Below are 17,013 nucleotides of genomic sequence, written 5' to 3' on the forward strand. Positions count from 1 at the left end.
TTGTAATGTATGTTATGTCTGTGAATCGGCCCGTTCCCCGTGTCCCCCCACCCCCACCCGTGTACCCGGAAGTGTGGTGCATTATACATTACCTGATCCGTGTCGAGGGATGTCCGCCATCTTGTGGCAAACGTCATCTCCTCCGTCCCCCCTCCGCCGCGTCACAACTGTGCTCAGCCGCGATTGGCTGAGCACAGTTATGCTCAGCCAATCGCGGCTGAGCATCGGATGACGCTGCAGAGGGCGGACGGCATTCGGAACAGTCGGAGCTGTTCGCCGTCCACCCGAAGAAGACGTGGCTGAATGAACGTTGGCACGTGACAGGTATGTATAGCGCACCACACTTCCGGGTACACGGGTGGGGGTGGTGGGACACGGGGAAGGGGGCCATTCACAGACATAACATACATTACAAAGTTGTATAACTTTGTAATGTGTGTTATTCTGTGAATAATTTCTGAGCGCCGCACTACCCCTTTAAGAAGCTAAAACCTATTTACTCAAGTACCAAATTTGGGGCAGATTGGTAAAGTTGTTTGTACGTGCACACAGAATGTACAACAAACAGCCTTTACATTGCACACATGAAATTATTTTATTTAGCAAAACAGTAATAAAGAGACTGTATGAAAGCACAAGGAAGCCTAAGGCTGCATTCACACATTCCGTGTTCTGTCTGTGAACCGCGGACGACACAGGCATTAAATGCCCAACCATGACTGTTTACCTGCCCGGCATGATGTATCAATATTGTGCCGGAAGCAGGAAAACTCTTTGAATCACTGCAGAACTGTAGATAGAGCCGCACAGCCCTGTCATTACAGTGCCGCTGTGATTCAAAGAGTTTCCCCGCTGCCAGAAAAAAAAGTGACATTTTAAAATTAAACTAAAACCCTGTAAAATCAAATACTATAAACCATGAATTACAAACGTCCCGAATACACAGCTTGAGGAGTCATGTTCAAAAAACTTTTCATATAATACCAGCTGTTGATAGAAAATAGAGTACTGTAATATACAAATAAGTAGTTAATCGTTAATTGTTACTTCTGCACAGGCAGCAGATTAGTGGTTAAACACCGCCACTCCTTAGCATGTTCTTATAACCTTTGCCCTTTACAACAAGTGTTTTCTATAGATGAGGTCATTCACTGTACAAGATTATCTGATAGCATACCTTGCTCAGTAAACGGGGGGAAATTAAGGCATTATTACCCTGCAAAATTAACAAGTGATGTTGTATATCACTTGTGAAGAGTTTTTTTTTTTGTTAACAAAAGTGTAGCAGTGAGTATGCTATAACTGCTAGCTTGGTCTCTGAATGTACCTGTATAGCTTCTGCGTCCATACATGGCTACTTGTGCAGAGGCAGAAAAGGATATGTCACAGTGGCTTCACCACTGCACTTACGCTCCATGTTGGGTGCCTAAAGTGGCCAACCCATTAAAGAAAACTCTCACATGCTACATTATAACTATTAAGAAAGAGGGATTGGCAACCCCTGTAGGCCATGCCCACTGTACCTTTTTTAAATACTATCAGGAGGTAGGGTCACTATAAACTTTACAACATTTTATAATGTAATTTTTATTATAGCCAACTATGCCATTAACTTTGGGCAGAGTAAAGGAATAAGAAACTGTATGCTTTCCTACTTTAGACATGTCAATCTCTTGCCCGCGGTGCCTTTTTTTGGCTGTCAGGGAAAAGAAGTGATTTTCCAGAGCTGGCACGCCAATGCATACCTCCGCAGCCTAGCTCTTCCAGTTGAGTGGTAACGTATAGTTCGTATGCACTGCCGTATAAACCCATAGGACGGCGGTACATGCGCAGTAATGTGGATGTTTCCTTCTAGAGAAGAGCCTGCAGCAGCGCCAACAGACTGGTCTAACTAAGATGCTGAGGACTTAATAGCCGACTTGGGGGTAAACAGAGCGGATTATTAGAAGACATGGGAAGTTAATTGAAGACAAGGGGGGAGCGGTTATCCAGCACTTAAAAAAAAAAAAAAAAAAACACGTATAAAAGGAGAGTAATAAAGAGTTATTTTTTTTCTCTCCACGATTCCCTGATGTCCTCTAGTGCTGTCTCTCAGTCCCCCACTGACACAGCCACTTAACTGTGAAAACCACTCAGCCAATAACTGACTTAGAGGGAACAGCATTATGGCCGGTGATTGGCTGAGCAGGCTGTCACTGCTGACATAGGCTAGGGTCCTATTACACAAGATTATCGGCTGTACTTGGCCGATAACTCAAGATCATCCAGGAAGCCCCTCCAACAGCTATCCACCAGCTAATGGGGAACGAGGTGGAAGTAAGGGCTAATCTGACTGGTTGGCACTTGCTTCCTCTTGTGGATCGGGTGGTGTAATAGGGTCCTTAGTCTCAGATGTGGCGATGGCAGCGGTTAGCAGGGGAAATGGACACCGTAGGATGATATCAGTGGAGTATGGACATGTCACAAAAGGCCCTTTATTATTTTCCTTATAACTGCAGCAAAGTATCCATTTTTAAAGGAGAACTCCGGCGGGACCCCCCCCCCCAAAAAAAAAAAAAAAAAAAAAACCACAGACACACACACAGACACCATACTCACCATCCCTCCGGTGACGATCGCCACTCCATTCGCCCGCCGTCCAGCGATGTTTCTGACTTCCGGGTCCTGGGGATGAAAAAGGCTGCCAGTGGGCTTGCGCACCGGCAGCCTTTTCATTGGCTGGAGCGCATCACATGGCTTCGTAATAGGTAATGTATACATTCTTTAACTTCCGGGCGGGGGGGTCGGGGGTCCGAAAGGGGGGAAAGGGGGCCAGACCGGGTATTTAACCACATTACAAAGTTATATAACTTTGTAATGTGTGTTAAATAAGCTAAAAAAAAATTCGTTGGAGTTGTCATTTAAGCGTTGGATAACCTCTTTAATTGCAGACTTTTTGGAGGGGGAGGGCTATACCTTTCTATCAAAGCTGTCATGCCGCAGCAATTTACCATATCATATCTCAAAGTGTACAATGCCTGGAGACACATGGCGCTCTCACAATGCCAGGAACGTAGCACCCAAACTTTAAAAAAAAATAATATCAAAAGCAGCGCTTTTTTTTTTTTTTTTTTTTTTAAAGCTCAACAGGCTAGGGATATCTGGCTATTCCCGTGTTTTGAGACTCGCAACCGAGGCTCTGCGGACTTCTTTTTTGCATATTCAAATTTGGGGGGGGAATCAGTGGAGATTCTCCTTGAGCTCAGTGATTGTTGTGTTTTGTATGGCTGGCATGATCACATGGATTTTCTTTATGAAAATACTATTAAACTTATTATATGTTTGTTTAAAGTGTCACTGTCGTTATAACTATCAAATTCTGAATCAACAGTAGATGTGATATAAAGAAAGTTTGCATGTTATCAAGTTATCATTGAGAACACGGCACTTCCTGTTTTATGACTTTTTCTCAAAACACAGGAGTATTGTTAAACCGTGTTAGCCATAGAAATCAGTAGAATAGAGAATACATTTCCCTTAATTTAGTAGATCACGAAGACTTCAAAATCTCTGTGACGTCACGAACCAGGGTGCAATTCCAATGGAGTGTCCAGCAGGGGGCGCATTATATATAGAAGTCAGTAAGTACCATTGACTTCTATATATAGTGCGCCCCTGCTGGACACTCCATTGGAATCAATGGCTGCCTATAGAACAGGTGAGTCTGCACACTATACTACTCCCCCATCATCTATGAGCAGATAGATGGGGGTAGTACCAGGGCCATCCCCAATCCGCCCCCCTGCTGCCACCACATATGCCCTGGTACTACTTCCCCATCATCTGCTCATACTATGAGCAGAAGATGGGGAAGTGGTACCAGGGCTATCCCCATCACCGCCGCCCCTGTTCGTACAGCGGGTTCACTGCTGTAATTGAGGCCCCAGTCTCAGGCCTACATCCCCCGAGACCGGGGCCTCAACAGCGGACCCCGCTACTATGAGCAGATAGATGATAGGGGAGTAGTACAGTGTGCAGTGTGCAGACTCCCCTGTTTCATAGGCAGCCCTTTATTCCAATGGAGTGTCCAGCAGGGGCGCACTATATATATATATATATATATATACACTATATATAGTGCGCGCCCTGCTGGACACTACATTGAAATTACACCCTGGTTTGTGACGTCACAGTATTTCTGAGATTTTGAAGTCTCCATGATCTACTAGATTAAGGGAAATAGCAGTAAATGTGCATTTCCCATAATTAATGTATATTAGGAATTTGTCTAACTTTCCCTAACTAATAACATATTAAAAAATGCTTTTGCCCGAGCTTCTCCTTTAATGGCCTAAAAGCAAATAATGGTCTTCATAGCCAGAACAGGTCACACACAGGCCGACATGAAGCTGGCATGGATATTGAGACCATGTTGCAAAGTTTTAAATTTGAGCATTAGTTTATATTCCCATTGCCTTCTTTCTCTTTGTGTCTTCAAATGTCCCATTAAGACCGTAACCTGCAGGTCTTCTACTGTGTGTCCCACTCCAGAGAAATGTGCAGCCACGGGGAGTTCTGTACGGCCGTTGTTAATACTTAATCGGTGTGAGTTCATACGTTGACTGAGTCTCTGCCCGGTTTCCCCCACATAGAGGCCTGTTGTTGGACATCGCACACACACATGATCAGATACACCACATTGGAAGATCTGCAAGAAAGTGTTCCCTTGATTCTGTGTACCTCCTGTGACTGTGGGACTGGTACACTGTCAGAGATATGGATATGTGTGCAGGGTGAGGTGCCATTATCTGTATGTGTGCAGGGTGAGGTGCCATTATCTGTTCGAGGACATCAGAGCACTGCGGACAATAATTTGTCGCAGGTTTGGTGATTGCCGAACTGAAAGCGACGGGGGGACTGGGAATATTTCTTTTAGTCTGCCATCCTTGTAAAGCACAGATTGGAGTTCCCTAGAAATCTTTAGTAGGATCAGCTGTGGATTGAAGGTGACAATTAGGGGCACTCAGGGTTCATCATGGGCCTCCTTGTATGTGAGTAGAGTGTCCCTGTTGATGGCTGCAGCTTTGCTGATATGTTTGTTCGTCATGTTTGGTTTGTAGCCCAATTGGAATAATTCAGGAGGTGTTGGTCCAGGTCTGCTTTTTCTGAGCAGATAAGATTGTACCAAATAGCCTGGCTGTATATAATAGATTGTTTTGTATGTTTAGGATGAAAGCGGTCGCTTCTGAGGTAAGCAGTTTGGTCTGTCGGTTTGCGGTATATTGATGTAAGCATCCGGTGGTCTTTAATGCATATAGTTGTGTCCAAAAAAATTGATTTCACTATGGGAATGGCTTATGCAGCGTTTACACGGAACGATTATCGTTCGAATTTGCACGATACCGATCCAATTTGAACGACAATCGTACGTGTAAACACAGCAAACGATCAAACGACGAGCGAGAAATCGTTCATTTTGATCTTACATGTTCTTAAATCGTCGTTCACAAAAAATTCTCAGATCGTTCAGTTGTTCACCGATTTAACCTATGTGCGAGATAGGCTTAAGCGATCGCAAAACGATTTTTCCGTACGATATATCGTTTCATCTAAACACTGATAAGTTATAAAAAAAAAATGTTACTTCAAAATCGTTCATCGTACGATCGGGCGAATTATCGCTTTGTGTAAAGGCAGCATTAGTTTGAGGTTTATGGTGGGGTGAAAGTTGTTGAAGTCTTCAGGAAATTTATGCAAGGCCTCCTCACCTGCAGTCCAGATAATCAGGATATCGTCAATGTATCGAAGGTAAGTCATAGGTTTGATAGGTATGCTCCTTCCAGTTCTGCCATAAAAAGATTTGCATACTGTGGTGCATGTGGGGGAAACAGGGCAGGGACTCATTCAACATAAGAACTCACACCGATTTAGTATTAACAACGGCCGTACAGATCTCCCCGTGGCTGCACGTTTCTCTGGAGAGGGACACACAGTAGAAGACCTGCGGGTTACGGTCTTAATGGGACATTTTAAGCCACAAAGAGAAAGAAGGGAATGGGAATATAAACTAATGCTCAAATTTAAAACTTTGCAACAAGGTCTCAATATCCATGCCAGCTTCATGTCTGCCTATGTCTGACCTGTTCTGGCTATGAAGACCATTATTTGCCATGAGGCCATTAATCTGACAACAATCAGATAGCAACAAAAGCTTACCATCCTCTTGTCACAGCTCATCAGCTTTAGTTTATTGACCTGTTGTAAATAGCAGACCCTGTGTATATTGCATTTTGTTATTTCTAAAGTTTCCTAAAATCCTTTGATGAGCAGAGTCAGATCTCCTTATTAACTGTCAGCTGAATAGTAGTTCAGCCACAAAGTGGAGACCACAAAAAGAAACACAGCGAGGTTGCAGAGTGTGGACGCACATAAGGCGAGATCAATATTAGTCTACAAACTATATGCCAAGAGATTCATTGCATAGGTTTCTCTGGCTGCATGAAAGCCTTATATCACCATGCACAATGCTAAGCACTGGATGAAATTATGTGAAGCACAGCAACACTGAACTATGGAGCAAAGGAGTGTTATTTTGAGTGACAAATCACGCGTTTCTATCTGACAGTCTGAATGAGTTGTCTGGGTTTTGTAATTGACAGGGGAATATTACCTGTCTAACTGCTTTGTGTCAGCTGTAACATTCAGTGGAGGAGAGATAAAGGGGTTAGAAAAAATCTTCGAGAAATAGCACCTCTCCTGTCCTCAGTTTAGGTGTGGTTTGGCAGCTCAGTCCCATTAAAGTAAATGGAGCTGAATTGTAATACCACACACAACCTGGTGACAGAGGTGGTGCTGTTTTTGCAATAAAGTAGCAGTGCCTTATCTAGTCCTGGAAAACCCCTATAGTGCTATGCAGTTCATTTTCTGGAGTTGGCCAGAGAAAAGAAATCCTAAGCTATTGTATACCAAGACATTTTGGACAAATGTGTGAACACTATGGGAGACATTTATGAAAGTTAAAGCAGGGGCGTACGCCAGGTAGAAGGTGCAGATTTTCCCCTTCTCCCTGGCGTACACTTGCCGTATCCCCCGCCTGTCTTGATAAATCCCCCACTGTGGGTTCAGTCCTTTTCTGTTCCATTATAGCTGTGCCCTAGTGCACAAAGCAAGGACTATAAAAGATACTGAGTGTGGAAGAACATGACTGGCCTGCACGGAGAGCTGACCTCCATACCATCAAACACCTTTGGGGTAAAAACAGAGAATGTAAGGGCCCTATTACATGGGACGATTATCGTGCGAAAAATCGTTAAATCGTTTGAATTCAAACGATAATCGTTCTGTGTCATTGCAGGCAACGATTGAAAAATCGTTTGTAGGTCGTTGATCGTTGATTTAGTTCTGAACCTAAAATTATCGTTAATCATTCCTGTAATTCCACGTTCGTTCAAGTTCTGCGTTTTTTCACTAATCGTTCAGTGTAATTGCACATTGTTCATTGTTTTTTTGGGATCAGAAGGAATAAAACGATCATAGTAACGATCGCAACTAACGACCATTGTTCTGTGTAATATGGTGAATGATTTCAGGTTAACGATAAACAATCTCGTTTGCGATCGTTTATCGTTAGTCGTTAAAAATCGCTCCGTGTAATTTGACCCTAAGACTCTCTTGTCCAATATTAGCGCCTGATCTCACAAAGGGTTTTCTAGATGAACAGGCAAACAATTTTACACATATCCTACAACATCTAGGAGTTTGTCTTCCCAGAAAAGTTTAGCTGGTATAACTGCAAAGGGGAAAACCAACCTGCTGATATTCCCCTGCAGCTGTGCTTCTTTTTTTCTGTCTGTCCCAGCATTTATTTGCTGTTTAAGAGCAAATATGCAAAGGTACTTATTAGGAGCACTAAGGACATTTCTCCGTGGGGCCGAGAAATGCCCACAGTGCACCTAATGAGCACATTTATATATTGAGTATGTTCACATAGAGTAAAACAGGCGGAATTCTGCAGCGGATCCCTCCTGCCTCAATGTGTCAATGGGATGCCCTGCGCATCTCCACTTTTTGCCCAGAGAATTGACATGTCAATTCTTTGAGCAGAGAGCAAGGCATCCCATTAACTCACTGAGGCAGGTGGGATTCAGCCTGTTTTACTCAGTGTGAACACCCTTACTCTTAAAGGGGTTATCCAGCGCTACAAAAACATGGCCATTTTCTTCCAGAGACTGCCCCACTCCTGTCTCCAGCTTAGGTGGGGCTTTGCTGCTCAGTTCCATTGAAGTAAATGGAGCTTAAAGGGGTTATCCAGCGCTACAAAAACATGGCACTTTCCCCCTACTGTTGTCTCCAGTTCAGGTGCGGTTTGCAATTAAGCTCCATTTACTTCAATGGAACTGAGTTTCAAAACTCCACCCAAACTGGAGACAACAGTAGGGGGAAAGTGGACATGTTTTTGTAGCGCTGGATAACCCCTTTAATTGCAAACTGCACCTAAACTGGAGACAAGAGTCTTGTTTTCTCTGAAAGTGGCCATGTTTTTGTAGCACTGGATAACACCTTGAGGGTAAATTCACACGGGCGGATCCGCAGCTAACTCGCAGCTAATACGCACTAACTAAACATGCTGCTAAAAACGCACTTAACCTAATGGAATCATTATCACAGCTGAATCTTGTGAGGGAATACTCGCAGCTTTAAACTCCTGCGGATTCGCCCGTGTGAATTTACCCTGAGGGTATAAACCCACACACCGTATATGCAGCGTATTTACTGCTGCGATACGCAGCAAATACGCAACAAATACGCAGCAGATTAGATCTAAATAACTGAACACAGCATCAAATCTAAACCATCAAATCTGCTGCGAATACGGTGTGTGGGTTTATACCCTTAATCAAATAGCACAAATAAGACAGGAATGATAGAAAAAAAAAAAAAAAAAGAAAGAAAGCAGCGCAAACATCAAGTTCACAGCTGCAGGGGGATATCAGCAGGTCTGTTTGCATGAATCTTCTGATTTTATTCCGCTTTTATGCAATGTTCTAAAATCTCCTGTAGGTTGAAAGTGTAGTTCCATGTAGTGTAGGTCCAGTTTGTCTGTTATTGCATATCCTTTCATTACAGCTTTCTTTGAGCATTGGTACAAAGTATTACAAGGTCTTCAGACCTTCAGAGTGGCAGAGTATCCCGAACTGCTACTTAACCACTTCAATGTAATGCATTTTGTATGATTCTGTTTTATTTATGCACATGGCTGTTACTTAGATGAATACCTAAAAGGTGATTATTATTAAAAAGCAGGGCAGGCGCACATACTCAGGGAGATGAGGACAGACCTATAGCATCCTGAGGTGGATATATAACATGGCTAGCATTACCCAGTACATAAGGAGATCAGGACAGACCTATAGCATCCTGTGGTGGATATAAAACATGGCTAGCATTACCCAGTACGTAGGGAGATCAGGACAGACCTAGAGTATCCTGTGGTAGATATATAACATGGCTAGCATTACCCAGTACGTAGGGAGATCAGGACAGACGGTCAGACCTATAGCATCCTGTGGTAGATATATAACATGGCTAGCATTACCCAGTACGTAGGGAGATCAGGACAGACTGATAGTATCCTGAGGTGGATATATAACATGGCTAGCATTACCCAGTACGTAGGGAGATCAGGACAGACCTATAGCATCCTGTGGTGGATATAGAACATGGCTAGCATTACCCAGTAGGTAGGGAGATCAGGACAGACGGTCAGACCTATAGTATCCTGTGGTGGATATATAACATGGCTAGCATTACCCAGTACATAGGGAGATCAGGACAGACGGTCAGACCTATAGTATCCTGAGGTGGATATATAACATGGCTAGCATTACCAAGTACGTAGGGAGATCAGGACAGACCTATAGTATCCTGTGGTGGATATATAACATGACTAGCATTACCCAGTAGGTAGGGAGATCAGGACAGACGGTCAGACCTATAGCATCCTGTGGTAGATATAGAACATGGCTAGCATTACCCAGTACCTATACCGCCGTCTCCAATGATCACTTCTCCGATGTGTCACATCACCCTGACAACCGGGATCAGAAGACAAACTGCTCCCAAATGATTACGCATTATTACGGGTTACATGCCTTATCTTGCAACATAAAAAGACACATCTCCGTCCCTTGTGATTTACTTGGTTCTAAACAGATCTGTTAACAGCAGCTGCTGCCAGCCAAGCAAAGAAAATATCCTGCAAATGATGACGGAGATGACGCACAATTTGCATTATGGTTCATGTGACACAGGCTGCCGTGCGGTGAACACTCACCCCATCACGTCTGTTAGGTTTAATTTCAATAGTATACAACGTACATCTATTTCTCAGGCTACGCGAACCCTTGTGTTATATAAGATGGGGGGCAGATATCTAACATACAGGAAACACACATTAGTCGTCTATGATCTTTGATATTGCTGTGATGGTGGCCATCTGAAACATGCAAGATCCCTTTAAATTGTAGGCGTTTATGGACACAGCCCTCTCTCCCACTGTCATTGTTTGTCAGTTTTCATGATTATTGCTAAGGATGTCTTTTATTTGATTTTTGTAAGGTCTTTACCCATAAAGACAATGCCATGTGGGTAATAGGAGCAGATAGGTTACCACCAGCATCACTTGTTGTGGGGGTATAAGGAGGTTGGCATGAAGTGCATGGCAGTCTATACGCCTCCTCCATATTAGAATTGGCCATTGCCATAGTAACCACAACACCTAGCTGCCACCTGTTTGCCCCATGTGCCCAGCATTACTCACATAGGGCAGAGGTGTGGGAGGAAAGGATGTGACCAGGCTGCATGTGAGCTCACACTTATGTATATATCATATATGGCGAGCGCTTCCTCTGTATGTGACACAAGGGACAGGACACACAGACATGTAGTGCTCGTACCTCGCCCGCCTCATTCTCTACTCCATTGCTCACAAACGCCATGCTTCCTGTGTCCCAGTGCCGGGCTTCCTTCCTGCGGCTGCTATATAGGCTGCTGCCCCACACACACGCGATGCTCGGCAGGTTAGTAATAAGACACTAGCCCGGGGTACTCATAGCTGTTAGCAGCCGAGGTCTGGTTTCCTTGGCCCCGCCTCTTCGTGGTCAGCCAATGAGCAGCAGTGCATGCTCCGGACACGCCCCCTTATAAAATATTTACGAGGCGAGCGCGCTTTGGCTCGGGCTCGCTGTCTCTGCTTCTCGTTACACAGTGCTGAGCCCTTAGCTGTGGCGCTACCTGTAACTATGGCAGCGCCTCAGGGAGCCGCTCGCCATACTGGTTTCACATGTTCTCAATGACTTTCTGACCTAGAAGAGCTGATTCGGGCAGCGTTACCGGTGAAGGAGAGATTCTTTTTGTTCTCTTCCATCACTATATGACTCATTCAGTGCTTCCTCATGTGCTGAATGGCTCTCACTGACAGCTTCTCTGTGAGCACAGAGGTTCCCGCTCTGTGAGGTGAGAAGCTGCCGCAGGTGTAAAGCTGGAAGGAGGGAAGATGGACACCGGCAAAGTTTTGTTTCTAGTCCACCTTGTGTCCTCCACAGGCTCTAGGCTCGGTGTCCCTCATGAAGATGCTCAATAACAGTACAGCAGTGGGGCCATGGTGCTCACACATTGTTTGGGCCAAAAACATCTGAAATGTTCAGACTTCTCAGACATTTTTCCAGACTTACCAGAGATTTACGAGCAGTGGAGTCCATTGCACCCAATCAGATTCCAGCTTTAATTTTTTGGCTGAATTTTCAGCAGTTTTTATGAGCTGTAGCTCCCACCCAAAAGTCAGCTGTATTTTGAGCTATTTAATGAGACTGAGGGGGCCTGTGATACTGGGCTTCACATTGAAAGCCTGTGCCAGTAAGTATGCTGGAGTGGTGAATATGAATGTTTTGTTCCCTTATTTATTTAATATACAGTGGTGCCTTTGATTACGAGCATAACTCGCTCTGGGACCGTGCTTGTAATCCAAATCCTATCTTGAAACAAACATTTATAAACAGCTGAATGTCATATTATAAGTTACTGTACAGTATAGCAATCAGCATGTGGAGTATAATGTATAGTAAGTGCATAAACAAAAAAAAAACTGCAGCAGTTTGTAGATACAGAATGGAACTGCAGATTCCCATGATGCAGTAGCGCAGTACAACAGGCTAGAATAGAGAAGCAGGGCTGCTGTTAGAGGTCTGAGTGGTCACATGACATGGGGAAGGGGTGTGTTCAGCATAGACCAATCAGGAAGTGAGAAGTACAGAGCTGTGCAGGAAAACAGTGACAGAAACTTTTCTATACACCAGTGTAAGTGCAGGCACACAGCAGCAGTGTGTATAGCTGAGTGTAAGTGCAGGCACATTATAGCAGCTGTGTGTATAGCTGAGTGTAAGTGCAGGCACATTATAGCAGCTGTGTGTATAGCTAAGTGTAAGTGCAGGCACATTATAGGAGGAATGGAGAGGATGTGAAACCCAAGGCGCATGAAAGATGCTCTGCAGGGTAGATGTGGGCACAGTATAGCAGCACTCTGGGGAGAGAGGGGTTACAGCTATGGAGAGATTACCTCCACAGTCCTGTCCCCTGATGTGAGCCCCAGGCTGAAGTGAATCTTCTATGATTTGGAAGGTGAGGGAGACTTCCTGGGTCAGAGTACAGTGCTGTAGACCACGCTATGCAGACCATGCCCTTCTCCCCCTCCCACCCAGTATAGGGAGCTCTTAAACCAAGTTACAATTTTGAAAAACTGAGTTCTTCTTGCAAAACACTCTTAAAGTGACTGTACCACCCTTAGTGGGAAGAAACTCCAGCCCTTCCATGACGTGACTCCATTAGAATAAATGGAACCCTATCATAGGGGGCTAGGGTTTCCTCTCACTAAGGGTGGGTCGGCCTGCCTCCAGTGCTTCAGCCTGGGACTGGTGGTACAGTCACTTTAATCCAAGTTACTCCTAAACCAAGGTACCACTGTATATTGTTTTTTGCACTGAAAGAAAAACAGTCTGTCAGGTAGATTTTTTTAAATTATTATTATTATTATTATAAATATTTAATCTTAAACTTTTTTTTAATTTTTTTATTTGTGGTTAAGTCATGGAATAGATGACATCCATTACTAAAACAGAGCTTAGTGTTAAAGGGCTGATTCTAACCACCATTATTACCCTGCGGAGACTGGGAAGAGCCAGGTAGCAACATACCCTGAGCGTTAAAAATTAAAATGGAGGCCTGGTATGTGTTTTAGCTAGCTGGGTGGTATTAGGCTGGCAATACCCAAAATAACTTGCCACCCGGCTTATGTCGAGCTGCTTCTACAATGTAAACCAAACTTTTATGGAGGACTGAACTTTTGAAAAGCTTGCTCATCTCTAGACAAGAGTTTTTTTTTAATAGAGAAAATAATGCAGGGCATCAGACTGTAGTACAATTCCATATATGCTACAAAGAAACCATCCTCCCACCCACAAAAACTATTTTCTACTACAACTACATGGACAAGTCTTTAAAACGGCACTATCAACAGGTTCTGCCCAGAGAACCTGATATGCCACAGAAGTCCTCTACCTTAGGAGTTGATCGATGTTAGTAATGTCGCATTTCCACGGAACGATCATCGTTCGAATTTTCACGATCGCATTTGAGCGATAATCGGCTGGTGTAAACAGCGAACGATCAGGCGACGAGCGAGAAATCGTTTATTTTGATCTTTCAAAAGCTCACCCGTTCCGCATCCTGTGCAGCCAGTCCCCCCCCCCCCCATCTGAATTGGTGGCCTGTGCAGCCAGCCCCCCCCCCACAAAATATATCTGACACCTGGTGGCCACCCGGTGATCGCCAGTACTGATACCTAAACGCCCCCTGCCCCGTACCATATCTGACCTAGTGTTCGCCCACCGCCAGCTGCAGCAATCCCCATCAGTGGAACTATGCGGCAGCTATAAAAAAAAAAAAAAAGAGATAAGTATAAGTTTATTTAGTCATTTAAACTGATAAACTGAGAGAATCCATTCCTTTTTTATTTGGACAAGCCTCCTGGTTATATCACAACCACAAATACCCCAAATAGTATAATCTACAGTGGCTTGTGAAAGTATTTGCCCCTTTGGTTTTTTAACCGATTTTGTTAAATTACAACCTGTGTTTTGGATGTTTATTTTTTGTTTGTTTATAATCTAAATGGCCCCAGAGGCTAAAACACCATTAAAGGGAATCTGTCAGCTCCCGAGCTCTACCTCAGGTGCTGACAGTGTGCTGTAGCTGGCAGTCCCCCAGTAAGCATGGTGCCTTTTTTGGTAATTTTCTGTGCAGCGGATTATGTACAATCTTATGTCTCCTACTGTCACAGAGCAGTTGTTCGTGCCACACTTGTTATGCATCCTCCTCCCTCTTCATGAATAATCAATGCTGCCTGGCCTCCTGCTCGCTCAGCTGTCAGATTGCAGATCAGTCCTCTGTAGGCAGGTTATCTCTAAAAGAATCTCTCCTCCCTGATGTGTTGGAGCTGCGGTCTAGGGGAAACCCACTTGTCTAGAGACCTGCCAGCAGTTCATTCTCTGGTTTGAATCCCCTGATGGAAATTAATTAGATGTCTCTTTTTCCTCATTATTGTATCATTTTTAAGGCTATGTTCACACACACAGTATTTTTGCTCAGTATTTTGGTCAGTATTTTGCAACCAAAACCAGAAGTGGATTAAAAACACTGAAAGGCTATGTTCACACACTGTTGAAATTGAGTGGATTGCTTTCATTTAATGGCAAATAATTACTGTTTTTTTTTTGTTTGTTTTTTTTAAACGTCCGATATTTGCCATTAAATGATGGCCATCTGCTCAATTTCAACAGTGTGAGAACATAGCCTTTCTGTGTTCTCAATCCACTCCCGATTTTGCTTGCAAAATACTGACCAAAACACTGAGCAAAAATACTGTGTGTGAACATAGCCTTAAGACTTTTTGAAAATCATGTGAAAATCAAAACTCGCATGTAAAAATCGCACCAAACACGCAGCGATAAAAACACAGCGTTAAATACGCAGCGATACGGTAAATGTGTAGGCACCCTTAAAGGGAAGCAATAACCAGATTATTGTGCAAGTACCTAAAATACAATGCAATATAGCCCCCAGCAACCATTTAAGTAACCAATATGAGTATTACTCATATGACCTGAAAACCCACTTTGTAAATCTCCCGCATCGCACGTAAATCATACCTATGTAGGCATTGGGTGGTCCTCAGCCTGCTAAGTTGTCACGGCTGGCGGCAAACATCTTTTTTTCTTAGCATAGGAGGCTGCATCGTTACAGAGGGCCTTTCTTGAGTGCTAACGCTCTTAGGGAGGCGTAATTACACATGATGTTTCATAATTTGCATTGGCAAAATAATTAGTAAAACAACCATTGATAACCCGAGCATGAATAAGGGTCCATTTACACAGAAAGATTATCTGACAAATTATTTGCCAAATATTTGAAGCCGAAGCCAGGAACAGACTTTAAACAGGGAACAGGTCATAAAGGAAAGCCTAAGATTTCTCACTTTTTCAAATTAATTCCTGGCTTTGGCCTTAAATCTTTGGCAGATAATCTTTTCTGTGTAAATGGACCCTTAGTCTATTCAAGTATAGCTATTGCTATTCCAACGATGAAAGGTTCCACAGCTCCTTGTAGTAATGTAGAAAACTTTATTGGTACATACAAAAATAATAAAAACTTTTAAAACCGCGCCGACGCGTTGCGGAGGCAACCCTCCTTAATCATGGCAAAGAATATACTGAATACTGAACCATTATATAGTTTGTAGAATGTACCTCCTCCCACTAGCCCCTCCCGTTCAGGGCAGGGGGAAAACGCCCCCATCGGGGCGTGAACGAGGAACTACATGTGCCACATAACAAGTATATACATTGTAAATATCAAATCAATATTGTATAAAAAAGCAAAAAAAATATAAGTGGCAACAAAACAAATAGAGCGTACATATGGTAATAGAACAGAGGGAAAAAAATGCATAAATGAAAATAAATAGGCATATACACGGACCTCAAAAAATATAGAATAAATCTGTCTTGAGATTCATGCCCTGTGGGAAACGTGTAGTCAAATTTAGTATCCAGTATGCTTCCCTCTTTCTAAGAAGCTTTACCCAATCCCCTCCCCTTGGAGGTTTATTTACTTTTTCTATGGCTCGAATATTTAGGGTACTTGTATCTCCCTCATGACATTGATGAAAATGTCTGGACAAGCCAGACATGGATTTATTACCAGAGAAGGCGGTTACAGAGCGGATGTCGCGCATATGTTCAGCAAAGCGAACCTTTAATTTTCTCACGGTGGATCCCACGTATTGTACCCGGCAGGAAGAACATTCCGCCTGGTACACCACATATGTACTGGCGCAATTAATGAAGCTCTTAATTTTAAAAGAGCTTCCCGTGATGTAGGACATAAAAAAGGTGCTTTTTACAGTAAAGATGCACATTGGGCATCTAGGGGCAGCACACTTAAAAAAGCCGATCATCTTTAACCAATTTTCCATACTATCAGGGAGATGATCGGATCTTAGTGCTGATGGAGACAGCATGTTACCCAAAGTTTGACCTTTCTTGGCTACACATTTCACTCCCCCTGTAAGTAGTTGTTCACACAGTTTATCCTGAAACAGGATAGGTATGTATTTCGTAATGATAGTTTGTATGTCCTTAAATTGTGGACTGAAGGGTGTGGAAAAGGTGAGTGGGTGTTTGTGGTCAGGTGTATGGTTCATTTGGTTGCGCCTATCTGCGAGATGGTATGCTCTATCATGGCTTTCAGCAATGCTACGAGCTCTATTGATGTTGTGAACACTGTATCCTCTATTCCGTAATCTATTGGAAAGTTGTGTTGCAGTTTCCATGTATGCTCGTTCAGACGTACAGTTACGTATTGCCCTTACAAATTCCCCAATGGGGAGGTTTCTAGTCACATGTTTAGGATGACTGCTATCCG

The 17,013-nt window shown here is 43.4% G+C and overlaps 1 protein-coding gene across 1 annotated transcript in view; it reads right to left on the reverse strand.

Annotated features, from left to right (window-relative positions):
* The window catches only part of TTC39B (tetratricopeptide repeat domain 39B), a 93,910-nt gene extending 82,793 nt beyond the window's left edge, over nt 1-11,117 (reverse strand). Inside the window, exon 1 of the mRNA XM_069961980.1 lies at nt 10,935-11,117. Coding sequence (XP_069818081.1) covers nt 10,935-10,976 — 42 coding nt within the window. The 5' untranslated portion in view covers nt 10,977-11,117. The remainder of the gene's footprint in view (nt 1-10,934) is intronic.
* Nucleotides 11,118-17,013: the final 5,896 nt, after the last annotated feature.

The sequence above is a fragment of the Dendropsophus ebraccatus genome, chromosome 3, assembly GCF_027789765.1.
Source record: "Dendropsophus ebraccatus isolate aDenEbr1 chromosome 3, aDenEbr1.pat, whole genome shotgun sequence".
NCBI lineage: Eukaryota > Metazoa > Chordata > Amphibia > Anura > Hylidae > Dendropsophus > Dendropsophus ebraccatus.